This window comes from Epinephelus fuscoguttatus, linkage group LG15 (assembly GCF_011397635.1).
Source record: "Epinephelus fuscoguttatus linkage group LG15, E.fuscoguttatus.final_Chr_v1".
Lineage (NCBI taxonomy): Eukaryota > Metazoa > Chordata > Actinopteri > Perciformes > Serranidae > Epinephelus > Epinephelus fuscoguttatus.
In genome coordinates, this window is record NC_064766.1 from 41,711,226 (window position 1) to 41,738,948 (window position 27,723).

At 43.6% G+C, this 27,723-nt stretch overlaps 1 protein-coding gene across 2 annotated transcripts; it reads right to left on the reverse strand.

The window, feature by feature from the left end:
- Positions 1-5,305: 5,305 nt before the first annotated feature.
- Positions 5,306-27,447, reverse strand: dhx9 (DEAH (Asp-Glu-Ala-His) box helicase 9). 2 transcript variants are annotated; one of them, XM_049599515.1, is made up of 28 exons: positions 27,333-27,447; positions 25,831-25,988; positions 25,612-25,752; positions 25,239-25,362; positions 22,781-22,947; positions 22,529-22,677; positions 18,635-18,681; positions 18,401-18,537; positions 18,223-18,312; positions 17,421-17,582; positions 17,098-17,175; positions 16,811-17,002; positions 16,493-16,634; positions 16,268-16,350; positions 16,030-16,186; positions 14,545-14,642; positions 14,234-14,447; positions 13,432-13,526; positions 12,673-12,746; positions 12,435-12,587; positions 11,690-11,850; positions 11,294-11,405; positions 10,339-10,500; positions 9,932-10,059; positions 9,616-9,845; positions 6,490-6,605; positions 5,902-6,102; positions 5,306-5,399 (listed from the first exon to the last, which is right to left on the reverse strand). In XM_049599515.1, the coding sequence occupies exons 2-28, from the start codon at positions 25,939-25,941 to the stop codon at positions 5,381-5,383; spliced, it is 3,543 nt and encodes a 1,180-aa protein (XP_049455472.1). In that variant the 5' UTR covers positions 25,942-25,988; positions 27,333-27,447; the 3' UTR covers positions 5,306-5,380. The 2 variants fall into 2 exon arrangements, with proteins under 2 accessions (XP_049455472.1, XP_049455473.1); XM_049599516.1 differs by lacking the exons at positions 22,529-22,677; positions 22,781-22,947; positions 25,239-25,362; ... (1 more) ...; positions 25,831-25,988; positions 27,333-27,447 and adding an exon at positions 18,775-18,876.
- Between the last annotated feature and the right edge of the window lie 276 nt (positions 27,448-27,723).

The following is a 27,723-nucleotide window of genomic DNA, read 5'->3' on the forward strand; positions in this document are numbered from 1 at the left end:
AGGTCTGAGGCGCAGAGGACACTCCGGCCACTTCCGTGACAGAGCTCCAGGACAACCCTGCAAAGTCCCGACATTATCCCGAGGCCTCCTTCAGACACAAATAACGGGTCACAGAGAGAGAACAGAGCACCAGCTCACATCTGCTGTCACACTGGGATCAATCAAATACCAATCAATCAATCAATCACAGTGTCAGACCTCAGTAAACAACTTTTTAACCTTTAATCAACATTTCTTCAATAATTAAAACAAGAGGAACATGTGGAGGCCCACAGAGACAAAACGCTGCATCTTAGAAAACACTTTTCATAAAACACGCGCCACATGTCACAAAACAACATTTTAGAAATCACAACAAACACTTCAGGAAACAGAACACTAAATGTTGTCCACATGATTTGTGACATATTTTTGTGTTTTGTGAAACGTTACGTTTTGAATGTGTTTTCTAAATTGTTGTTTTTTTAAAAAAAATGTCAGGTTGTTTTCTAAAATGTTGTGTTTTGCGAAATGTTGTTTTGTAAAATGTTTTTTTTTAATTGTTCTGTTTTGTGAAATGTATTTTCTAAAATGTCATGTTTTCTAAATCATTTTTTAAAAATGTTGGGTTTTGAAATGTTGTTTTCTAAAATGTTTTTGTGTTTTATCAAATTGTTGTTTTTTTGAAATGTCATGTTTTCTAAAATGTTGTGTTTTGCGAAATGTTGTTTTGTAAAATGTTTTTTTAATTGTTCTGTTTTGTGAAATGTTTTGTGCAACATGTTTTATAAATTGTCGTGTTTTCTAAATAGTTGGTTTTTTTAAAAAATGTTGGGTTTTGAAATGTTGTTTTCCAAAATGTTTTGTGTTTTATCAAAAAATGTTGGGTTTTGAAATGTGTTTTTTTTCCTGAAATGTTGTTTTCCAAAATGTTTTTGTGTTTTATCAAATTGTTGTTTTTTTGAAATGTCATGTTTTCTAAAATGTTGTGTTGTCCGAAATTTTGTTGTTTTCATAAAATGTTGTTGTGTTTTGTGAAATGTTTTGTGCAACATGTTTTATAAATTGTCGTGTTTTGAAATGTTGTGTTTTCTGAAATGTTACTGTATTTTGTGAACTGTATTTGCTAAAATGTCGTGTCTTTGAAATAGTTGGTTTTTAAAATGCAGTCTTCTCTGAGACGTTGTTGTGTTCCCTAAAATGTTGTTGTGTGAAACATTGGGCCTCATTCACAAACAGTGTGTACGCACAAATCTGTGCTTAACTGTGCGTACGATCGTTTGACGCACAAATCCAGGATTCATCAATATTTTCTTACCCGAATTTGTTCTTACTCTGCGAACAAATTCAGAACTGCCTCAGACCATGCGTACGCACAAATGAGGAAGAACTGACTTAGAAAATGCAAACATACCTTTTAAGTACATGCAGAGTCTATAACACCACATTCATGAAAAGAGATTTAATTAACATTTTTTAAAATAATTAATTTACTAATATATTGGCCAAATGGATTAAATTACCATGAAACTGACACACGTTCACCCTCATCATTGTGACAGTTAAAATATTAACAATAACATGAAGAGAAAAACTATCACTCCATCAGCGTGCAGATGATCTGTAATGCCGACTGCCATATCCTTAAGGCTGTGGCCCGCTGGCCAGGAGGCACCACGACTCATTTATTTTGCAGAACAGTACAGTGGGAATGTGTTTGGAGGCAGGGGCTGTGAGAAGTGGATGGCTTGTTGGTGAGCATCTTTTGTTCTGGTCTTCTATTTCAGTTGTTTTAAGTTAGTATTTTCAGTAAGTCTCTATTCCGTTAATGTTAAAATGTTATATTGTTTGGGTGACCGGGCATATGGCCTTAAAACATGGCTGATGACACCATACGCAAACCCTGAAGCCCCTCAAGAGGTGCACTATAATAACATACATGCCCACACATGCGCCGTAGAGCGCACTTTTGCCGTGCTTAAGGGCCGTTGGATGTGTTTGGATCAGATACGGCTGGTGGCAAACTACTTCATACCCCTGAGAAGGTGTGCAAGATCATCCTGGCATGCTATGTCCTCCACAATCTCACAATGACCCATGGCATTCCTGTAAGACCCGGCGCCATCGCTTCTAACAAACTGTAAAATTTACTACTTCTCTCCTCGCGTAACCGCTTCCTTCATTCATGAATCAACTCTAGGCAAGCGGTTTCCTTACATGGAGAAATGGGGGCGTGGTGGTATGCTGATTGCAGATCGCCTGTCAATTTACAATGGTTCTGATTCACTAACATACGCACGGTGGTGAGAACAAAATTGGCCGGTACGCACGTGTCATGAATCCCACGGTGATTTTGCGTAAAGTACTTATTTTTTGCGGAGAGTAAGAAGATTTCTGCCCATCGTTTTCTAAAATGTTGTGTTGTCTGAAATTTTGTTTTCTTGAAATGTTGTTGTGTTTTGGGAAATGTTGTTTTGTAAAACTTTTTTTTTTTTTGTAATTGTTCTGTTTTGTGAAATGTTTTGTGTAACATGTTTTATAAATGGTTGTGTTTTGAAATGTATTTTCTAAAATGTTGTTTCTTTTTAAATGTTGTGTTTTCTAAAATGCCACCATGTTTTGACCCTCAGGGCCACCATAGATGTAACTGTGTTTATGATTTCTTGTTGTTTCATATCATTCTGATTTAAGAAGTCAAAATGTTGAGTATTTTTATTTATTCATTTTTAAAATTTCTATTATTTTCTTGGCAGAAATGAGCTTCCATACAGACAGCATCTCCACACCACAGGTCCCTGTGAACAGACACAGGACATGAAGATTTAACGAATAAAATTGTCTCACAGATTTTTTTTTTTTTTGGCCTAATTTGTGATTTTTTTGTCAGTATTGTTTCAAATATTTCACATTCATAAACCATTCAAATGTAGGTCACTGTTTGTTAAGAGCTTTTCAAATTAAAATGTTTTAAAGGGTTTGGTTTTTCAAATTAAGGGACACATGAAGGACCTGTGGTGATTTACATGAAGACGTGTTTTTAAATGTTCTTCCAGGATGAATTAATTTCATGAGGTGAGAAGTGAGACGGTAAACGTGACTTTTGGACCTGAAGTGAAACAACGTCACAGATAACGAGGAAGCGATGAAGAGTTTGTTCATCAACACACAGTTCAGCTCTGATTAGATCTTCATCAACACATTTACTTTCAGAGTACAGCTGTGATGATGTCACAGGTCAGAGGTGAATCCTGTCAGTGTGGACGACAGAGGCTGAATGAATGAATGAATGAATGTAAATGAGTCCATTAATAAGATGCAAAGACCAGTCTCTGCAGACAGCAGCCGTAAAACAAACATGTCATTAAGTCGCAGAGACACTGAGGAGACGTCTCCAGCGTGGACACATGAACACAAACACAGAGGGGACATGTAGAGTCACTCTCACAGAGACTTCCTGTTCAGGTGGAAGTACTCGGATCCTTTACTCAAGTAAAAGTACTGATACCACACTACGAGTTAACGTCCTGCATTCACACCTGCTTTAAGCTGGAATGCATACTTCTGTGTAGAGACTACGCTGTATCCTGACGTGCACCTCCCCAGAGATGTAACTCCACAGTGTCACAGTGACGCAGACCTCCTGTCTGTCTCTGTGAGCTGAAACCATTTCCCTCAGTGGAAACAAAGCTTTGATTTACTTTAATTTCACAGATAAGAAACAATAAATTGTGAAGACAATAAAGCCTCCACACACTGTGTGTGATTTATCCTGGCTGAAATATGAGCAGAGCAAATCTCTGCTAGCTGCTAGGCTCATTTATACAATGTAAAATGCCACAGGCTTGTGCTAATAACGTTAGCATGTTCTATTTGTGGGGAAAGAATTATAGTGATAGTGTAAGTAATGTGTGTTTAATGTGTGTTTGAATGAACTAAACTTTACAGCACTTCACAGAAGCCAGAGTACGGGGCACCGGGCCCGCTGCTGTGAGCCATCCGGCTCCTGTATGACCACAGTGAGAGCTGCGCCCACATACTCGGTGTGAAGTCAGACATGTTCTCAGTGGGTGTTGGGCTCCACCAGGGTCGTCCCTTGTCACTGATGCTGTTTGTGACCTTCATGGACAGGATCTTAGGGTGCAGTTTGGGGACCTCAGAGTCACATCTCTGCTTTTCAGGCATGATGTGGTTCTGTTGACGCCATCTCACCGTGACCTCCAGCGTGACCTGGGGCGGTGTGAAGCAAGTCAGCACCTCCAAATCTGAGGTCATGGTTCTCTGCTGGAGAACGGTGGATTGTTCCCTCTGGGTTGGGAGAGAGTTACTGCCTCAAGAGGAGGAGGTCAAGTATCTCAGGGTCTTGTTGATGAGTGAGGGGAGAACGGAGCGTGAGATGGATCGGCGTCTGCAGTGATGCGGGCGCTGTGCCGGGCCATTGTGGTGAAGAGGGAGCTGAGCTTTATCAGCTTCTCTGCTCACGTTCTCATTTTTCCCACTGTCAGTAACTGCAGCTGGTGTGTTCAGGTGCTGACGTGTCGTGTCAGTTTAGGTCATAAATAAACACATTAAAGATCAGTCTGTGTAAATCTGGACGTTAACACTGAGTTTATTCTCCTCCAGCAGCCAGACCTGTGGACGTCTAAACATTTTACGTTAAGGTCTTGATGTTCCCGAGGACCGGCGGCGCCCCCTGCTGTTCACCTCCTGCAGCTGTCTGAGTTGATTTTCTGCAGCAGTGGAAATAAATCTCAGAATAAACTTTAAAATGTTTGAATCATTCCTCTTTATTATTTTCACATTTCACACTGATTTTATTGTTTGTAAAAAACAAAACAGTTTGACAGATGAGATAAACGGTTTACTGTGTGCCTGACAGCAGCTCCACAGACAGAAGGGACAAGATCACATGTTGGTTTTAACAGCTCAAATAACAAGAGTTTCCATCTGTGTCGTCGTCGTCATCATCATCATCATCCTCATGCACTCTGACCTGATAACTAACATCTGTCCTCACAACAACAACAACAACAACAACAACAACATGTGTGGTCACTAATCTTAAGAAAAAAAACCCAGATTACATCAACTCTCTTCATCACTTCCAGAGATGTTAATAACCTCCTCTGTACCCTCCTCCTCCCCCTCTGTAGCCCCCACCTCCTCTGTACCCTCCTCCTCCTCCTCCATAACCACCTCTGTACCCTCCTCCTCCTCCTCCTCCATAACCACCTCTGTATCCTCCTCCTCCTCCTCCTCTGTAACCCCCACCTCCCCTGTACCCTCCTCCACCTCCATACCCTCCCCCTCCTCTGTAACCTCCCCCTCCCCCACCTCTGTAACCTCCCCCTCCTCCTCCTCGGTAGCCTCCTCCATCTCCGTCGAAGCGTCCCATCTTTGGAGGTCATGGACCGTCTCCCATCCTGTGAAGAGAAGACAGAGGAGAATCAGTGACAGTGAGCTGACGTTAGCTGGTACGTTAGCCTGAGAGCGTTTCACCAGACCTCTGGGACCAGTTGACCCAGTACAGTGACATGCAACAGTCTGGCCACCCCGAGACACTGGAGCTGTCAGACAACTCTTCCCAGGGTCTCAGACATTAATGAGCTCATTAGGGCTCTGGCTTGTTCATCGTTAGCACACCTGTACAAATACGACCTTCACGGACGAGTCATCTTCAGTTCATCTTCTACTCACAGTAAAAGAAATTTTGACCAGAGGTGCCCAAACCTTTTTATGCCACTGTATGTAGACAATAGCAGCTAACGTTAGCTAGAAATGTTAGCCTGACAGCGTTTCAACAGACCTCACTAAATGGTTAAACTCACAGATCAACTGTTCAAGGAGTTCAGTGTCACCCAAACCACAGAAGTGTGTGTGTGTGTGTGTGTGTGTGTGTGTGTGTGTGTGTGTGTGTGTGTGTACCTCTGGTTGCTGGCCATCATGTTGAGTCCAGCTGCGGACGGTTTGGACATGAGTCTGATGAGGTTCAGCAGCTGCTGGTTGGTCTGGTCCATCTGTCTGATGTATTCTGGGTCTTTGGTCACTTCCACCACCAGAGCCTCCAGTCCGGCGCGCAGGGCTGCGATACCACCCGCCACCTCGTGAGGAATCCTCAGCTTGATCCTGCACACATTATTGTGAAAGGTCATCACTCACTTCCCGTGGGACACTGAGTCCTTAGGTCGGTTTGATGACGATCATTAAATATCATCACATGTAATTACACTCAAACTAACGGCCTCTACAAACGAGGCTAAAACATGAAACCACAATACTCAATATTTGCTGACGAATCTTTGTGTCAAACATTTCAAACCAAGACCCCCCACATGACTCGTTACATGCACTGTTGCTCAGATATAAAAACATTTGATATCTTTACCTTGTTGCCATTTTTCATTATTTTCTGATGCTTCAAAAACCAAACGATTCATCCATCAGCTGAGAATTCACTCCGCAGATCAGTGTGATAATAAAAACACGTCAGACTGTCGTCGTGTGTTTTCTCACCATTCGTCGAGCTCCACGATGTCTCCGTTGGAGTTGATCTTCTTGCAGGCGAACAGCAGCAGCTGCAGAGGACTGACCAGCGTCATCCCTTTAGCCGAGATCGCTCGGGTTCGAATCTGAAACAGCACGAACACACTCAGTAACAACGTCACAGCCGATCTCTCATCAACACCGAGTCATTTTTCATGAAGGACGTGAGATTTATTCAAGGTTACTGTGTGTCTTCAGAAATGAGGTGCTGCACAACTTTGGTACAGAAGTATTTTAAATTACAGGTATCAGTTTGTAAAAATCAATATTTATGAATCACATTTTAGAGGAGTAACCTGTGGTGTCCCGCAAGGCTCAGTATTTGGAGTTGTTTATGTTATATCTAAATGATATCTATGAGGTATCCAACATGTTGAAATTTGTAACATTTGCTGATGATACAAACTTATTTTGCAGATGTGAGGACGTGAAAGAGTTTTTATAAACAGTAGAGAGGGAACTGATCATGTTGAGAAAATGGTTTGCTGTTGATAAGTTCTCACTACATGAAAATTAAACAGAATTTATGGTGTTGGGTGGCATCAGGGCTGCTGTGAAATAAAACTGAACTTAAATGGTATTGAGATTGAAAGAGTATGTGCAACAAAACTTTGGGCGTGATTCTAGATCATAAACTTTGTTAGAAGCTTCACATCGAACATACTGAACTATCTACATCTATTTCTGTTCTTTGAAAGACACGGGAGCTGTTAAAAGCTTGTGTTTGTGTACATTGTATTGTTCCCTTGTGTCGCCCCATCTGTCCGACTGTGCTGAAATATGGAGAAATGCATAGAAAATAAATACACACCCTTTAATTAAACTTGAGAAAAGAGCCCTCAGAATAAAACATAAAGCTGATTATCAGCTGTCTATGGCATCAGGCATCTGTAAGTGTCCACACTGTGTATTTAAAAACACTGGAAACACTTTTTCTAGTTGTGAACAAAAACATTCCTGTCTGTGTTGAATTGTTTTAGATTAAAAGAAGGAAATTATAATTTAAGAGGTCTGTTTATTTATGAAACACGTGAAGTGAGAATGTAAAATACAGATGTGTTTCAGCGTTGGTCGTCAAACTGTGGAAGGGACTCAGCGCTGAGTTGAAACTGTGATTAAAATGTAAAAGATCTGAGTATTATAATTTAGAGTATGATGTATTTGATTATTTATTTCCTTTCTTTGGTTGATTGATTTATTGTTGTTTATCCTTTGGTTGATAAAGGACAGGCAAAAATGAGCCGTGCTCTTCAGCCTGTTCCTTTTTCACTTGCTGACTGTGAGAAAATTTCTTTGTTTCTCCAGATGTATGTGACCAAAATAACAATTATGTATTCATTCATTCATTTACTGTCCTGGAGATGGCAGTTCATTTTGACATGTCTAGTGAGTGAGAGAGCTGCGATAAAAGATTTAAGGTTTTCTAAAATGTGGTCATTCATGTCTTTTATGAAGATTTCAAATATGTTATTTATAGCTATTGATATTTTCATCATTCTCTTAAAACAAAATGTTTCCCATTCTGGGGTTTTTAGGTCTCTGACAGCATCACTCTGTTCACCTCGAGAATTAATGACAGACACATAAGTGACGTCAAAGTGTTTCATGAACAAAGAGAGACAGAGAACACAAACAGCTCCTCTGTTGAGTTTCTTAACTTACGAACCCTGATTCTAAAAAAGCTGGGACGCTGTGTAAAATGATGGAGTACTGTACAAAGATCTTTAATGTTCAAACTGATACACCTTTTTTGTAAATATATACTGAATCTGATGCTGCAACATATTATAATAACAGGCTGTGTCTATGGAAATGTTTTTTCTGAGGCCAGCGTATTTTTTTTAATGCTCTGCAGCAATGGGAGCACCGTGTATTTACGCTACGCTACAAACACCTGAATCCTGCGCAGAATTGGGCGTTTTGTTTCGGAGCACCAAGAGTTGAAAAATGTTAAACTTTGGCTCATAATGTCACTTCAGCTGCTCAGTCACAGTGGAGGAGGGACAAATACCACGAAGGCAAACCGTCACATCTGACACGTAGAAGAGCTGAACAACAACAATGGAGGAGAAATCTGTTAACAGACTGTATGTTAGGGGCGTAACGATCCATCGATCTGGACCGATATAACGATTCAATGATCAACGATCAAGTATCATCGATGAAAAGTGACTCTATCCATATCAACTTCTTCACGTTACGCGTTTATTTTGAAAGTCTGTCACTGTCAAACAGCAGCAGGCAGACGGCAAGCAGCCCAGAGGACGACGATGAGGATATTTACTCAGGAATAAATCAGCAGAGTGGAAATAATTTGATTTTGGAGAAAAAATGGTCGACAGACAGAACACATGGCGTATGTGAACAATGCCGTGAACGAGATAAAACACGACGTAGCTGCCTAGACGACATCTCGTTCCGCTAACTTCTCACTGCAGCAACATCAGCTGCTGTTTGAACAATGTTAGACTGAAAAAATGTGCAGGCTGAAATTCACCTGAGCTGTTCTCTGAGGAGACGCAGAGACTTAAACCATCGATGAGGAAGAAAAATAATGACAGTACATGTAATTTGTTGAGAATGAGTAGAGGGAACAAACTCTGCTAGCCGCTAGGCTAATGTGTGACGAGCTAAAAACAGTAGTTTAGTCTGTGCAGCCCGACACTTGTTACTGAGCTGAATCTGAATCTGTTGTTAAATTATATTTTTTGGAGCATTTCACACTTTCCACAGTCTTTTGTTGCTCCGGTCCAAACGGTATTATAACGTGTTGCAGCATTAAAATCAGACTGAATGTATTTTTACAAAAAACAATTACGTTTATTTAAAGTTTAAAGTTTTAATTTATTTAAACATTAAATATCTTTGGAGTGGATTAACTGAACATACGTTGAAAAGAATTTACAAATCATTGATGTATTTCAACATCCAATATATATATTTTTGTTATTCATAAATTATTCCTTAAAGTTTCTGAAGAAAATAATATCTGACGATGGAACACAGCTGCTTTATTTCACCTTTTTAAATGAAGTTATCCAAAAATATTACACTTCACTTTGCTGTGAGGATGATGTGAGGATGACCTCTTTTTACCTTCTCACTGAAGACGAAGAACGGGGACGGGTAGGTCATGTCGTGGCTGCTGAAGGGGCAGTTAACGGAGGATTTGTGGATGAGGGCGTTGCGCCCCTCGGTGGTCAGGATCTTCCTCTTCTCTTTGTGGTAGCAGACGTTCGGGTACGAGCCGAAGGTCAGCAGAGAAACCACCACGTCCAGGTTGTTGTCCGGTCCCACGGTGTTGAACATCTGAGTCATCAGACACTCTGACGGGGACACAGGAGGACAGAGACGCCTTAACATTACTCTCATTAAAACAGGCAGACACTCCTTCTGAGGTGCGTTCAGGTACCTTCAGGGAATCCTGCGTTGACCAGGATCTCTTTCAGCTGGACTTTGGCCTCCCAGGTCATCCTCAGAGTCGACATGTTGAGACGCTTGTGTTCACAGAAACGGTTTTCTGCTTCCTCGCCGTTAACCCTAAACAACAACAACACGGGGTTAATATCTCGTCTGCTCAGAGAGGATTAGTGCTGTTTGATGCGTTTTTAAAAAATACCTGTGAAGGTGGAGTCGACCTTCATCGGCACATTACTGCATCTAACACTAAAACACCACCTGCTGCAGTTTGTCTCATGTTACCAGCATGCTCGTGGCGTGAACGTTCACAGGGACTTTCTTCTGATCTGGAGCTGCTATTTTGTAAGAACTGAACTAAACTTACAGTGAAAACAAACTACATGATAACAGCTGACCGACCTGACGTCGTCCCAGGCCTGGAAGACGGACAGCAGGGCCACGTGATCGGAGAAGCGGCTGCCAGCAAAGTTTCTGTGGACGAAGCCGAGACGTTTTCCCTCGCTGACGAAAGGCTCTGGGAAACACGAGGCGGACGAGATGGTGCACATGGCATCTCCAACACTGGAGGGGGACACATTTTTTATGAAAGGACACAGGATGTAAGATGAGACATCAGAAGAAAACATACAGAAAGACAGAAGGAGAAGAACAAAAAAAGCAGACAGAAGAAGACATGCCTCCAGGAGAGCTTCTCCCGGTGGCCACTCGCAGTATTGCAGCAAAATAAAATTGCTTTTATGGTATGACTGTTGTTTCCACTTGGGTCATATTGAACTTTGTAGTTGTATTTTATTGTTTTGAATCATTGTGTTATTGCTTGTTTTTCTGTCCTATGTTTTAATATTCTATCTATTCTTGATGTACAGCACTTTGTTTCAGCTGTGGTTGTTTTCCAGGTGCTTAAGAAATGAAGCTGGACTGGATAAAACTGACAGGACACTTCTGACTGCAGACAAGCTCAGTGATGATTCTTTCTGTCGTGAGTTTTTGATCCATGGAGGTCAGTTAGTAGGAAACTTTCCTCAAGCCAAGAGCAGCAATTTAAAAATCTGTGATGTCATCATAGTGTAAAGTCTATGAGCCAAAAGGAAACTCATGGGCGGAGCCAGCGGGAGAGACACTACTGCGCAGACTCAGTGGGCCACACGCCGCAGAGGTAAACCAGGATGCTAGCAACTGTTTTGGACGCATGCACCAAGCCAGCAGCTCCACTGGAATGAATGAGCGCCATCTTGGCATCTGGTATCTAGTTATTGTTACACATCTATGAAAGAAGAAGAAGACGAAGAAGAACATGAACGAAGAAGAAGACAAAGACAAGGAAGGAGGAGAAGAAGGAGGAGGACAAACTGACTGGAAGATGCAGCCCATGATCATCATCTTCCCCAGCCGAGGTTCGATGGGCAGTCGAGCCAGAATTCGTCCAAGAGGAGTCAGTTCATCGTTAGAGTCCAAAGCATCCAGCTCTGACACACAAACACACACACAGAGTAAAAATGTTTATAATCTTAAAAACAAAACAAACCCTCTGAAACATTTCTGATGTTTATTCCCTTTCTAAGATATAAAAATTATTGTTTATAAAATCGCTTTGAAAATTCTGTTCGATTTATTTCTGCGAACTTAACAAGCTGAAAGTGTTACTAAGAGGCTCAGATGTCTTTAACACAGACAAGAGTTTCAGGGTGGTCCAGTTATAATGCAGCCACTGTCGTGTGTGTGTGTGTGTGTGTGTGTGTGTGTTTTGTACCTTTCAGAGTGTGTTCAGCCTCGATGACAGCGTCCAGCGGCGGTGGCTCGATGGCCTTGGACAGGAAGTGTCCGATGGCTCCAAGTCTCAGCAGTTTGATGCTCAGAGCGACTTCATGCAGCGGAGTCCTGAAGATCTCTGGAGTCATGTGAGTCTCCAGCCTGCACACACACAACACACACACACGTTTGTTAGGTACAGTCGGGCCACTGTAAACATTTCCATTCTGGTTTGATATGAAGCCAAACACAGGGCCGGACCACTATACCGGATCTTTACCAGGTGTCCCTGCTCGCAGTGGAACGTGACACCGTGTCCTGACAGCAAACAAGCGTCAGACTGTGGCGTCACAGTTTTTCAGTTTTCATGTCATGTCTCCTCTCATCACATAAAACACGCAAACCTTGTTGTAAACAAACATCTCGTGCACCGCTTTGCCTCTCCCACCTCTACTGACGTGATCTCCTCCATGTTGGTGACATCGGCCCACATGTTGGAATTAGTGCTGTGATGTCATCGGCACAGGTTGACGATGTAGGAGACTTTTAAAATTTGCAAGAACGTGTCATGAGCCGGTTTAGCTCGTACGCCAGACCAGAACGGCAAAACCTGAACTTTTACCCAACTCTTGTGTTAGGACACGATCAACAACACAACCTGGTGCAGACTGAGGAGCAGTGAAGAGGAGTAAGGAGCAGTGAGGAGGAGCGAGGAGGTGTCCAGGGTGGGGTGGGGGGGTCCTTACCTATCAAATCGAGCGCGGCTGCAGAGGTGGAAGCAGAAGCCTGGCCGCACTCTGCCAGCTCGGCCCTTCCTCTGCTCCAGGTTGGTCTTGGAGGCCCAGACGGTGGCGTAGTTGGTCATGTTGTTGTGGGAGGTGAAGAGCTTCACCTTCTGCCTGTCAGGACACCAAACACACATCAGACCAGTTTGATCTTTAAACTGGGAGGTGGTCTAATCCCGCTCTGACCTCACATGCTTACTTGCAGGAGTCGATGACGTAGACGACGTCGTTGATGGTGATGCTCGTCTCTGCGATGTTGGTGGACAGAATCACCTGGAACACATCGATCATTAAATATTAATAACTCTTCTCTCCTGACGACAGGTCGGCCGGCGCTGACATATTTAAGGCCAATAAGAAATCTGAAAACACACCCTGACACTCCTGCACAGCAGCTTCCTGTTACTTATCTAACAGCTGATGTGGTTTTAAACACTGAGAGGACCAGAGTGGATTTATTTCAGACAGGGAGAATATTTATGCCAGCTTCTCTTTAAAACACAAAAACTACAAACCATGTCAAAAATAGATTAAAAAAAAACATGATAACAAACCAAACACTGTGTTTTTGTCTTTTGGGAGTTTTTATGAACAATTTGCAAAATCAGTGGAGGCAGAATTTATACTGACACCGTACTTACACCATAGGCTCTGTGACGACATTTTGTTTGAAAATGTCTCTATGAAGCCATGTTTAATGTGTGTTTAATGTGTGTATTGAATGAACTACACTTTACAGCACTTCACAGAAACCCCATCGCCACCTAGTGTTTTGGAGGTGTAACTGCAGAGTGACACAGACACACCACCGCACAAGTATAAATGCTCATTCGGCTCTGGCCGAAGTGTAAATCCCCCTTAAAACTTAAGACCACTCTAAGTAATCTGAATAAATGGATGTTTTAAAGTCTTCTCTGTGTGTCAGACTGGTTTGAATGTGTTATATTCTGAATCTGACCTTTGTGATGTTGTCGGGCACCGGTTCAAACACCCTCCTCTGTTCCTCTCGGGGGATCTGTGAGTGGAGTGGCAGGATCCGGTACCGGTTACTTCCTGGAAACAAATACAGAACCTTTCATCACTGACCTGACGTTGCACTCTGTGTTTGCTTTATACTCCATTTATCAGTCCCTCCTCGATTTTACTGGCTGTTTTTGGGACTCTTGCAGCCTGAACTGTCTGATTTCATGGCAGCTTTTTGGGGCTGTCACACATTTTCATGGACAAATTTTCCAAAGTCTTCCATGACCTTTCAAGGACCCATTAAAAAACAACAACAAAGGTTTTCATGCCCCATTTGCCCAGCGTCTTTTAACATATCAGATTCAAACTCTATTCACACATAATTTCAGCTAGCTAGCAGACATTTAGGGAGACACTAACCTAGTTCACATAATCCGCTCCAAATGAATCTATATTTTTAAAGTCATTACTAAAAGTGTGTGTCATATAAAAACTAAAGTGATGGTCAAAGTTGTCACAGTGAGTTTACTGATGTATGAACAGAGGTTACATAAAACCAGAGTGAGCGTCCTCTACTGACCAATCAGACTGCAGGGTTTCTAGCTCCACCTTTTAGTACCAGATCTGTGTGCTAGGTACCCCAACAGAGGGGGGACCAAACATGGGGACGCTAAGGAACGCTGCTGTTGGGACCATCCACAACTTTCACTGTGGAGACAGAAACTATGAACTGAACTGAACTGAACCGTACCGGACTGCTTGGTGGAAACAGGGCTCAACATGATGTGGTGACGTACCAAAGTGTGGGTTGGTCTCCAGGTGTCTCTGCATGGAGTAGATGAGGTTCCAGCCAGGCAGGAAGATGAGCACGGCTCCGGCCACCTTCAGCGTCTCGATGTACTTCAGGAGAGCCTCCACCAGCTCGAAGGACGTCTCCTTCTCGTTAATCTGAGCCATCGAACGCTTCGTCTCCGCCGTGTAGTCGGGACCACAGATCACGTTACAGTTAGTCTGCACAGACGGTGAAGAAAAAAAAACAGTCGCTCAGAGTTTTATCTCGTGTGGAGCTACAGTGACAGCAGAGGATACAACAATGACTGTGGCTTACATCATCATCTCCTCCCTCCTCATCCTTGTCTTTCTTCTTGCGGTCATTCGGTGGAGGGACAAAGTTGGTCATCTGGATGCAATCTTCCAGGAAGTACTCTGTTTTTAAAGCAAAGAATTGGTCACAACTCTTTATTCCTCAGGCTTTGTTTATTCAGACACTTCATTATAATGAAAAGTCATTTCATAGCATCGACTGGTTTCCTCTGAAAACTGATGGAGCCTTGCAGCAGGAGAAACAGACCAGAGTCAGATCTACTGTGTCTGTTATTTTCAGCTGATTTAATTTCATTACAGGCATGTCAGTGTGGTTGTGTTGTTCTGCTGGTCAGGGACAGTAAACAGCACCAGAGAGCACTGACAGGTGAAATGACCCAAACATCATATTTAAGAAGCCATGAATAAATCTTTACCTTGCATTGAGTTTTATAGAATATATGTTAAAGGTTATTTGGATTTTTATAAACTCTCAATATTGTTGTCTAACATGAAGAATCAGTTGGGGGTTGAATCGAGGAGAGTAGATTAGATGATACAAGTTTCTGATTCTCAGAAACCTTGTTAACGACTGTCTGAACGAGGAGCTGCAGATCTACAGTGAATCACATTTATTCAGATCCTGATGCTGCGAAGATGATTACTGACCTCGTGAAGCCTCACAAAGGGGAGCAAACTGATCAGGGAGAAACACACTCCAGGGCGACTGTCATCTCACTGCTACAACACTAATTAAAGCCCCTTTTCCGCTGCATAAATAACCTGCTAACACCTACAGACATCTGGCTTTGTGATGTAATGGGAAAGGTTACAATCAGCATTAACACCCTGATCACTAATTTTAGCCGGTGAGATGCAGTGACGCGCCACCACAAAACGCCGCCGTCTCCACCCAAGCAAACATTGTTCCAAATCAGACTGCCCTGAGTTTGAAAGACAGAGTGAGTGAGTAAGAGAAATACAAAAAGGAGACACATCTAACCACATATTTTTTGTAGTGTAAATGTTAACGTCATCTTGATGCATCCCCAACACGGACTGCGTCCACAGTGAAGCATGTGATGGTTGTTTTGGTGACACTCTGCAACTTGTACATTTTACAACGAGCTGGACGAAGTGTTGCGTGACCATCCCTTGTTTTGCCCTGTGGAAGGAGACGTGTTGAATCTCCAGCTGTACTGATACAACTACTGATGTGACCAGTAAGCACGCTACACAGGAGCTAGTCAAAGTGTGGATGCTGTGCGCAGGGCAGTAACGAAATCTGGACACATGTGATCAGCTGGATCGTATGAGAGGTGCAGGTGTGAACAGTGATGTGTGTCCTCTGGTGTTCTGATCACCATAACATGTATTCATACAGGTCTAAACAGGGCCTAAGACAGGGGTGTCAAACATACGGCCCGCCAAAGGGTCCAATGGGGCCCACTGAATGACTTCACACACCTGATATATAGTCTCAGAGGTCACACAGGGGTCAGTGAGGTACCTTGTACGGGGAAGGTCCGTCCAAACACCTCGATGATGGGGGCGTTGAAGAAGTACTCTCTGAACATGGTGGTGTCGATGGTGGCCGACATGAGGATGATGCGGATGTCCGGGTAGGCCTGGACCACATCTCTGAGGACCACCATCAGGAAGTCCGTCTGCACAGACACACAGAAGGTCAGACTGGACAGGAAGTGACTCATCACCAGTTAATATTAGGTTATAATAAATGAGCTCACATTAATGTCTCTCTCGTGGATTTCATCAACGATAACGTGACTGATGCCTCTGATTCCTGCTTCGAGCTTCCGCAGCAACACACCTGAAACACAAAGCAGAATCGTCGACATCCTGCTGACACAATGTTCACTCTGGGTTTAGTGTGATCAGAAGAAAACTGAGCTTTTCGGAAAGTTCAGCTCAGGAACATCTGTTGAGAATCAGTGCCGTGTGTGTTCATGTACCGACGGTGCAGAAGAGGACGCTGGCGTGCGGTCGAGGCAGGATGGACTCGAAGCGGACGCTGTAGCCACAGCTCTTCCCAATATCCTCTCCTCTCTCAAAGGCGACTCGCTCGGCCACCGACACGGCGCTGATCCTTCTGGGCTGCAGGGAGGACGAGATGAATACACATCAACAGGCTGCTGACCTCCTGTCAGTCCAGTCCCCTATCTAATGTATGTAAGTATTAGCAGCTCGCTTTTCACTGGACAGGAAGGGGAGGAAACGCTGAATATATGTTCGTGTCCTCGAGTGTTTGGGAGTCCAATGTTGAGCGTTACCTGGGTGACGACGATGTTGCAGTCGGATGCTTTGCCTCCCTTGATGAAGCGGTCCAGGATGTACTGAGGGACCTGAGTGGTTTTACCGCAGCCCGTCGCTCCTCTGATGATCACCACAGGGTTATTGTTGATGGTGGTCATGATCTCCTCCTCAAACTGTTTGACAGGCAGCTGGTCGCGTTCCATCAAAGTCTGAAACACATCATTTATATTTTTCTACACTCTGGTATCTCTCTCAGTTTTGTTCTGTGTAAAGCAGCAACAGCAGAAGAAGAAAGCAGACTGACCTTCTGCAGGTTGTCGTCATGTTCCAGCTGGTACATCAGCTCGTCGTGAAGGTCGCTGCTGATCTGCTCCGGAGTGCACTGAAGACAGTACAAATAACACACATCAGCTGTTGTGCAGCTCGTCAACTCCACACTCAACAATCGACTGTGCTCACTAACGTGGAGGTAATCAACACAAACATGACAAACGGCTGCTGGTCTGTTGGGAGTGTATCTGCAGGTGAACCACCTGGACTGATTCAATATCTGCCCATAAACATTAATGAACCAGTGCAGAATCAAACAGCCTCTGCAGTACCTCGGGTTAAAGAACAAAGACTCACGTGGGCCAGCGGTCCCTCGTCGATGTTGCTGCTGGTCCAAGGGTTCCAGTTGACCTGTGGAGGCGACCAGGGGACGACCCCAGCTCCGCTCTGACGCTGGGACGGCTCAAACGTCGCCATCTTCCCCTGAACCAGAGACACCCAGCTGGAGGGGTCTGCAGGCTGGACGGGACGACATGAAGGGTTTAGTTATACAGGTGATATCAGGATGTAACTAGAGCTGCTTCCTGAAAGTCAAAGAGTCAAGTCATCCGTCAGTGACCCTTCAGTCAACTTGAAATTCTTCAAGTTGAGTCATCGTTTGTTTTGTTGTCAGTCACATCGTATTTCTATGTTGTAGGAGGGTCAGCGCACCAGGTTTGCAGTGGTAGTGAAGGTGTGGGGAATATAATCGATAACATATCTTGCCCACTGTTTCCACCTTCGTTTGTTCTTAATTAATACTTCATCGGACGCTACAATAATGAGCTGAAAGTGTCGGCCCCGAACAGCAGCAGATTAACATGAGTCAGATTTAACTTACAACGTGACGAGAGAGTAGACTGACAGCGGAGGATCTGGGGTCTGTTTGGCAAAGTTCAGATTTAAACCCAATAACATCAGGGACCCAGATAACGTCAATGAGGGGAATTTAAGTGTTTAATGCTGGCCCCGCCCGTGAGGAAAAAAATCAAAGTCAAATCTTTGTATTAAACGACTGAATCCTCATCATCAAAAGACTGTGATCTGGTGCAGCCCTAAATATAACCATTATATTAGCTAACACTGATCGAAGTCAGTTTTGGGGGCTCAGGTGACTCACAGGTGGGGGGATTTGGACTTCGAGCTTCTGGACGACAGCGGCCAGCTGCTGCTGAAGGTCTGGAGACACGTTGACCTCAAACACCTCCAACTGGACACAAAACACACGACAGCGCAGAGTGAGACACTGAACGTCACACAAGAAACCGTGTTTAAAGTCAAGCTTTCGGCCAGCTCACAGTTTCCCCCTCCTTCTTCTTGGTGACTCCGGAGTACGCCTCCAGGACTCCCAGGTGGTACAGCTGCCGCACCAGAGACAGAGCACATGACTGGGCCGCCAGCTTCTTGTTGGAGCCGTGCTCTCGAGCCGTGATCCCTGCAGAGCACACGGAGCACAGTGACCTTTGACCTCCCAATAAAAACGACTCGCATGAAAAAACGCTGATTAAGCAGAAAACATTTTAGAGTCTTACTTCTGCCGAGCTGTCTCACAAACAGCTGCATCTCTGCTATGAAGCTCCTGCAGACACAAACACAAACATCACAGCTTTACTTCCTCTGAGCTTTTCAAAATAAAACAGAAAATAAGCCGTGAACAAAGGGATGAACTCACCTGCCGTGCTCTCAGGAGGAAGCCTGTATGTTTTTCTGCCAGACTTGAGATTAAAAAACACCAGTCAACAGCTGAGATTCTCCCCGCTGCTCTTTCTCTGCCCTGCGGTGACACAGTGACACCAGAAATCACAACCAGACTCGTCTGAGCCCCCAGCTGCACCCATGGGACAGCTTTAGTGCACCCAAACGCTGTCCCATGTCTTCTTTCAGTGTGGCTGTGAGTTCTGGCGTCACCTCCGTGTTCCCTGACGAGGCAGGACTCTCTCTTCGTCCAACACCTGTCCACCACACCAGCTAAAGGTTGGTTAAGTTTTTACGAGACAGGACGACTGACGGCCAAAATCGGGCAGGATTCATCCTCGTCTAACCGTCCATCAGTTTACACCATCATCTTATGCAGGATTTACACTTCTGCATCAAATTGATGCCGTACCTACACCGTACCCTGACGTGCACCTCCCCAGAAATGTAACTCCACAGTGACGCAGACCTCCTGTCTGTCTCTGTGAGCTGAAACCATTTCCCTCAGTGGAAACAAAGCTTTGATTTACTTTAATTTCACAGATAAGAAACAATAAATTGTGAAGACAATAAAGCCTCCACACACTGTGTGTGATTTATCCTGGCTGAAATATGAGCAGAGCAAATCTCTGCTAGCTGCTAGGCTAATTTATACAATGTAAAATGTGTGTTTACTGTGTGTGTTTAGTGTTTAATGTGTGTTTAATGTGTGTTTAGTGTTTAGTGTGTTTACTGTGTGTTTACTGTGTGTTTAGTGTTTAATGTGTGTTTAATGTGTGTTTAGTGTTTAGTGTGTTTACTGTGTGTTTACTGTGTGTTTAGTGTTTAATATGTGTTTACTGTGTGTTTAATGTGTGTTTAGTGTTTAATGTGTGTCTACTGTGGGTTTACTGTGTGTTTACTGTGTGTTTAGTGTGTGTTTAGTGTTTAATGTGCGTTTAGTGTTTAGTATGTTTAATGTGTGTTTACTGTGTGTTCAATGTGTTTTTAGTGTTTACTGTGTGTCTACTGTGTTTACTGTGTGTTTAGTGTGTGTTTAATGTGTTTATTGTGTGTTTACTGTGTGTTTACTGTGTGTTTACTGTGTGTTTAGTGTTTAATGCGTGTTTAGTGTGTGTTTAGTGTTTAACGTAAGCTTGTCAGTGTAAGTCGATCTGTCCTCTGCTGACAAAATCTCCCCGACGTTAACAAAGACAAAAAGGGTCGAGTTATTTGAAAAGACTAATTTGTGCTGCGTTGCGCACATAAACTTTTTCTCCCAAGACTTCACGGGGCTCTACAGATTCATTCTTTAGTTTAAGTTAAAAAAGAAGTTTTCTTTTCTCAGTTGGTGCACGGACAGGAAGTAGGAACTACCTGAGATACTTGAGTATAAACTTAATATCTTATTGAAGAATTTAAGAGAAACCAGCAAATTTGGTGCAAAATTGATTTTCAGTTTTTGGGTTTAACAGCTGAGCATCGATTGGTTTGACGGATTTAAACTTAAATTTAAAAAATTAATTAAACGTTAAACCATGGTGTAGCTGGTGTAGCTGGTGTCTGGAGCCCTCTCTCTGTCAGCCTGCCCCCTGCTCTGGTTTCAGTCTGGGTTGATGTGGATCAATCGCACAGTGAGATCTCTGTGGTGTAGCCAACACACTCTCGAGGTCTCTGGGTTTACAGCAGCAGTCCAGCAGAAAAACATACAGGAACATCCTGAGCCACATCTAAACACCAAGAGAGGGACTTCAACTACCAACCAACCTGTCTCACACACACACACACTGGGCTCAGTAGTGTTGAGGAGTGAAACTAATAAACCTGTGAGCTGTGGGGTGGGGACGCAGCTGGTGTGAGTTGCCTTTAGTACATTTCATGACATATAACAGAAGAAACTAACAGTTTGGTCACGACAGGAGCAGAGAAGGAAGAAGAAGCAGAAACAGTAGATGAGGAGGCAGCAGGAGAAAGAGCTAATGATCAGTTCAACCAGTCCAATAAGTCGACCTGAGGTCAGAACAGGAAGCTGCTGAGGCAGTGAACGGCACATTAAACCCAAACTGACATGAAGACAGTCTGTTCTGGCTGTTCTGACCAGAACAGACAATAAAGTTTGACTTATTCTTGTTGGAATAATTCTGTGCAGTGAATGTGACTCATGCTGCATTAACATCATGTTCACGGCAAAAATCAAAAAACAAATATCAGCTGACTCCAGCTAATCCAAAACAAAGATTAGTTTTTCTATCTTCCATACTCACTGCCCACGTATGATTTACGATCTCTCCAGGATGCTGTGATCGCAACAATTAATGCAAATTCAGTCAATGTGTGTGAAAATCTGACACAACATTTTTATTTTGTTGAATCACCACAACTTTACCTAAACAGGTTAAATCCATTTTTATTGTAGAGCAGCGTGCAGCGTGCTGATCTCAGCTCCTCTCTCTCTTTAACAAGAGACTGCTGCTGCAGGACCGGACCTCAGTGCCTGGGACAGAGCCACTCACACAGTGACAGGGCTAACTGTCAGCATCACACGGCTACTGTCACACATAAGCCCTTTTTAAACAGGAGTTGTGCAAACTTGCAGGAAAGCCCAATCAGTGTTTTTTCAGCATTGGCAGTATAAAAACAAAATCGGGGAGTGCAGCAAAATGCCGCCTACCTACTTTTGTTTATACAGAATGTGCCTTTTTCGGGGCAATGGGGGGCGTGAGCAAGTAACAAAACGTGTAGCTCAGCGTGTGACGTAAACAGTGACGTGGGAGGGAAGCCGCGGCTGGTCAGTCCTTCGGCGATTCTCTCGTAAGTCGGCCCGTTCTTCACCGTCCCCGTCATCTGACGGTTAATGGCCTCTTCGTTTGCGAGGACAAGGAGGGCGCGCAATTCCTTGTCTCCCCAGTTGCTCATCTTTACAGTGTCTGTCAGGTTTGTGTTTCCCTCTTGCTACTAGCTGCTCGCTAATTCCTGCTATCATCTCGGGCTGCTCGATTATGGAAAAAATAATAATCACGATTATTTTGATCAAAACTGAAACCATGATTATGCGGTGCACGTGATGGCTTATATTGTTTACACGACGGCATGTTCTGCTGTAGGGTCCTGGCTCGAGCAGCAAAATATGATGCGTAGTGATGAGGTCACTTTGTGATGTGTTAGCTCGTGCTAACTGGGCATACAGAGAAAGAGGAGATCAAAGGTCCTTCAGCGCTGCGTCAGCAGTCAGCTGTTGCTTGACCTTGACATTTTACCACCAACATCTAATCAGTTCATCGCTGAGTCAAGTGAACCTTTGTGTCATTTGAAGAAATTTCCTGATGGCATTCTTCAGTATTGTGTTCACTAGCATGGGACGGACAACCCGAAAACATAATCCCTGCGTCCACAGCTGTCACCGGCGCAGAGGCAAAACACACCCATCAACACTGCAACATCTGCTGCAATTTTTCTTTAGAAAAGCTGTCATGAAATCAGACATTTCAGGCCACAACAATCCCCAAAATCAGCTGTGAAAACCTGGAGGGACTGATTTTATATGATATAAACTGTGGAATTAAACAGTTTTGAACGTCACGTTAGATTCTGGGATATTTTGACATTTAATAGATTAAATAATTGATAGTTTTATCAATAGATATATCAGCTAACGAACCCCCCGACACGCTGACGACACGCAGTGACTCAGTCTGTGTGAACACGACAATGATCTGTGCAACATATCGGACTGGATGTTCTGTGATCCAGACCTGTTGTGGTCTGGTCCCACTTGGCTGTATTTATACTCAGCGCTGGTTTTCTCCTTCTGGAAGAACTGGTTCAGACGGGCCTTGGCGTTCTCCAGCGTCCAGTTACCATGGAGATTAGCGTTCAGGTCCACCTCCTCTGACTCCAGAGTCTGCAGGGATGAAATAAGATATTGGTGATTCAGGTGGTGCAGCAGAGCAGATCATCTCAGCTGGATTCTGTCAGACAGGAGAAATAAACAGGAAGTACTGTACCGCCTGAGCTTCCTGTTCATCTCTCTTGGCGTAGTACTCCTTCAGGTTGGCTCCTCGATCCCACTGAGCTCCTCCTCCTCCTCCTCCTCCTCCTCCCCAACCAGAGTTTCCTCCTCCTGAGTAACCGAGTCCAGTCACTCCCGGTACCGGCCCGCAGCTGCTGTCCTCTAACAACAACAGACATTCACATAATTAACACATACTTTCTACATGTCTCCTGCTCACCTGATCCTGGATCAGTGTCAGATCTTTGACTTGTATGTATTCAGGGAGGAACAGGAACAGCCTGACCACATTCACACAACAACCAACAATCAGCACCATCAAAGGAGCCTTCAGCTCTCTCAGGTTGTTTCCAACCACCTTTCACATCCATTGTCACTGTGCTCGGGGAAGGTGGAGAAGTTGGTTCATCAAAAAGGTGAAGCACAATGGAAACACACTGAGTGAATAAATGATGACGTATAGTCAGTGCAGAGACTTTATCGTCATCGTTCAACAGCTGATGTTTAGCCGATCTCTTCTAACAGCACACAGCTGTAACATTCAAACTCTGTTTCTATTGTCCAGTGCGCTCTGATATCACACATCCATTGTTTTCCTTCATTACAGGTTTGAGCGATGCTCTTTCAGTAACTTCATCTTGTTGCACTCTCTTCTGCAGCGCCACCTACTGCTAATCTCGATTAACCAACTCCCAACATTCACAGAGCAGCAGTGGAGGGAAAAGCACACGAATTTGCATTTTCTTTTGCAGATTTTTCTGAAAATAGGGTTAAATTTTTGCACTACTTTCAGACAGAAACCCGACTTCAGCCTCACTCTGGGAGCTCTGACCACCCTGCACCGCTTTAGTTTCCTGATTAGAAATAAAACTAAACCTGCAGTGAGGACGACACGGTCAGCTAATCTGTCGATTATTTCTTCGAATAGTCGACTAATCATTTTATCGAAAAATGTGTTAAAATGTTGAAAAATGTCGGTCTGTCTCTCCCAAACCCCAAAATTATGTCATCTAATGTCTTGTTTCGTACTCACTCACTTCTTTAAGTAAAATCCTAAATGATTGAGATGTTTTTTTCCACCTGGACCTTTATGCTCTGCCATGTCTCCTCTAATCAGGCTGTAACCTGTGACAGGCTGTTGTGAAGGAAAAACTCCTTTAGAGTGTTGAAAGAGATTTTACAGTGTTAAAAGTTTACCTGGAGATGATTTAATTACTTGGATTCACGCTTATGACGCCTGTTGTCGTCTCACAGAGTTGTCTGATACTTAGACAGTGAAAAAATTACATAAGAAAATAAGATAAGAAAACCATCGTGGTCAGAGGAGGAAAAGATTAAACTTCTGGAGGAATACAATCATAGAAACAACAAAGTGAATCAGATCCCCAGAAAAAGACTGTAGGAAGAAGCAACAAAAATAAATTCAGATTTTAAGTGTAAAATCAGAGGTATATCTGTCGGGTTCTCCTGGTTGCAGAACACTTTTCTCAGGGTGTGTAAGTTTTTTCATTTATCACTATAAACTCGGTCATGTTGAAGTTAAGACAGAGGCAGAGGGACCTTGATTTTTTTAGTACCTTGCTTTGGTTGCTAAGGTCTTTGTGCAACGGTCGAGGGATTCCTTAGGTATGAGACCAAGACAAGGCGTGAAGCATTAATACTTAAGATATCCACTACAGCACCAGACTGACGTGTCGAACACACTCAGGTCGACTCATGTTTTAATTTTATCTCCCACCTGCGTCTTCATCCTTTCACAGCGGGAATGTCGTCTTGATTCAGCCGCTGTATTTAAGTTCACTTCTTAATCTGTGATATGCCACATTTCCACTTCATGGTACTGCACGGCTCCACTCAGCTCAACTCACTCTGTTTTGGTTTGGACAAAGCTGTGGATCGTACCTGGTACTTTTTTGACACCACCTCTGCCGAGGATCCGAGCAAGCTGAGCCGACACTAGAAGGTGAATTTAAAACGCTGCAGTGCTCTGATCGGTCCTGCACAGACCCGCCATATTTAAACATTAAAGTTACCGTCAGATTTTTTTATTCACTCGACGCAGACTTTAAAAAATGTCGGCCCACAAAACTACGCTGTGCTCTACATTATACACTTGACGAACATGCAGACATTCCTCTGAAGCCTGACACAGACCCTGGTGGCATTACATACTGCGTCTCAGTGCGGCATGCGGGCTGCACTGCTGCAGATAAAAAGGCTCTGCAAAGAGTCATCTAGTCCACAGAAAAGATCCCTGGCTGTCCCAGTGTTGCATTTAAGATGATGTCACGGCAACTTCATATGGCGTCAATATGGCGAACAGCCGAGAAGCCCACCTACACTGGGTGGGTGCTATCCACCATGGAAAACGTGAATAGAAAAAGCGCCTGGTACCAAATGTGAGTTGAGCGGAACAGTGCAGTGGAAGTGAGGCGTTAGAGAGATGACGATACCTTGTTCAGCTTTTACTACAAGGTGAGGTGGCAGAGGACCGCTGGAAGGGAGGCTTCCAAAGCCAGCGTCTCCTCCTCCTGCTCCTCCTCCCCCGTCAGGCTGGTCACCAGCTGGAGCGCTCACCTGGTGACACAAGACACGGATTCAACCTTTGAGCAGCACTTTAAGTTTTGTAATGCAGCATCAAGCTCGTCACTGACATGTCTAACACTCATCTTTCTGGTCACTTCCCATCAACCCAACAGTGTTAGAAACCCTCAAACCGACTCCTTCAAATGTCCCAGCTTCTGTGGGACTGTGAGACCTGAGATAAAAACATTTAAACCGTTTGTGTCAGAATTTACAGAACAACATGATTAGTGTGCTGCTGACCCCGAGAGCTGGAACCTCTGCTGCGCTCATTTCCCCGATTCGGACCAGATAGTTGACAAAGTCTCTGGCAGCGTTGGTCTGAGCGTCCTTCTTGTTGGTGGAGTTGCCCATCCCGATGTAGTTGTGGCCGTCAATGCGGACCTGAACAGAGGAGAGCTGAGGGTTACACAGAGAACGCGTTAAACTTCGTCAGATGTTCAGAGCAGACAGAAAACTCACCTCACACAAAAACTTCTGCCTGTTTTTGTTCCCTGCAGCTCGGATGTCGTACGTGGGTGTCAGTTTCTTTTTTCCACACCAGGCATACAGGAAGTTCTTGATGTCCGCCATGGTGGAGTGGCGGGTGGGGGAGTTTCCTCCTCTGTCGACTCTTTAATCTGAGAGACAAACAAACTCCTGTCAGCTAACCAGCACAACTGGTTTTAGGGATGCAAACCAATGCTGTATGTTTCCTACACGTGGTGCGTTAGTGTCAGAATGATGTGACCAAACTCCTTTCATCAATCAGCACATTTTCTGTGTTGCTAACTCAGGGGACACACTCAACTGTAACATCGTGACTACTTTAATGTTCAGGAGTAAACTAAATCTGTTGGATTCAGGATAAAAACAAAGACTCAGACAACATGATGTTATTTCAGCAGAAGAACAGACTGATGGAGATGATCCTGTGGCGCGGCAGATAAAGATACCTGCTGTAATTTCCCAGATTTTTCCAATGGAGTTTGGCCTGCAGTTCTAGATGAGCAATAAATCTGAAAATGGCTACCCAAGGACAAAAATATATTTTTAATGTGACACAAAAAGCCATAATCAAACTCCACCTAAAAATTAATTCATTTTTAGTTCTGCTATCCTCGGGGACATACTCAACTTATCGTGACTGCTTTTGTTTTTTAGGAATAAGCAACATCTCCCATCAGATTTGGGATAAAAATGAAATCCGAAACAGGTGACAACATGAGGTTATTTCAGCAGTACACTGACTTGCATATGGCTGTATGACGCTGCAGATGCCTACCTTAATTTGCTAGATTTTTAAATGGAGTTCGGCCTGCAGACTTTAAATAAATAAAGTAAAATACACTGTTAATATTTCTTAGTCTTGATTTTCCTGAAAATGACTAAATTAATTTTGTGCTGTTGGACTTTGAAGAGACAAATCACAATGAAGAATGTCATTACCAAACTCCACTCACAAGTCAACAGAATGTTTGCTCTGCTATTCTAGGGGACAAATTCAGTTGTAATATCCTAATAACTTCATTTGTCAGGACTTAACAAACTCTCCACTCGTGTTCGGGATAAAAACGAATACCATAACAGCCGACAACACAAATATAATTCAGCAGAAGAACCAACTGATCTGTAAGTGCTCGACTAACGAGGAAGCTTTAAATCCCCAGTTTTCTGAATGGAGTTTGGCCTGCAGCTACAGACGAACAATTTGAAACCGTGCAGTGGGACGTCACGTTACACATGTCACAAAGCTAAAGGTTAACTTGGGGGTAATACCGGGTTTCTTACAGCTGCAGTTAGCGTTAGCACGCAGACCAGTTTGGCTTTATAAACGAGCCGGGCTAACGTTAGCGCATTAAGGCTACATTAGCTTTTTGCTAGCTAGCTCTGCCGCCACTTTGTGCGATGCATGAGTAAAAGCTAGAACAGATACTACAGTTAAGTAAACGAGTTAATGTTTTAACTGTAGATTTGTTACCCACAGGCCGGACAATCAGCAGGTTAAAGGCTCACAGGTCCTGCAGAACACACCGGCGGGTCGATGGCTTGTGTCTTTAACTCACACTTCCTTCCTGTGAAGGTGAAAGGCGGTCGGATTGTTTTCTCAGTAAGTTACCGCCACCTGCTGGACCGGAGGGAACACCGCTTTACATAAAAATATAATATTTGATATTTTGCACTCTGTTTCTGCGGCTCCACATTAATATGGAAAAATGTTAATTAATTAATAATTAATTTTATACAGTTGGATGATTAACAACAACTTCTTACACAGTGATTAGCTATATAAAAAGAAACTGGAATTATGGCCCCATGGTTGTATGTTAGTTTTTTTCATGCACCTAGAAGTGCCTAACCCTCATGGCTTTATAA

Bases quoted from the DNA above. Each gene is read 5' to 3' on its own strand.
- dhx9 (XM_049599515.1), bottom strand. From the start codon at position 25,941: ATGGCGGACATCAAGAACTTCCTGTATGCCTGGTGTGGAAAAAAGAAA. The intron at 22,948-25,238 runs GTATCGTCATCT...TGTTGTTGTTAG, and splicing joins TGTAGTAAAAGCTGAACAAG to AGGACAGCAGCTGCGGGCCG. The intron at 16,635-16,810 runs GTAACGCTCAAC...TCCTCCCTGCAG, and splicing joins GCAACATCGTCGTCACCCAG to CCCAGAAGGATCAGCGCCGT.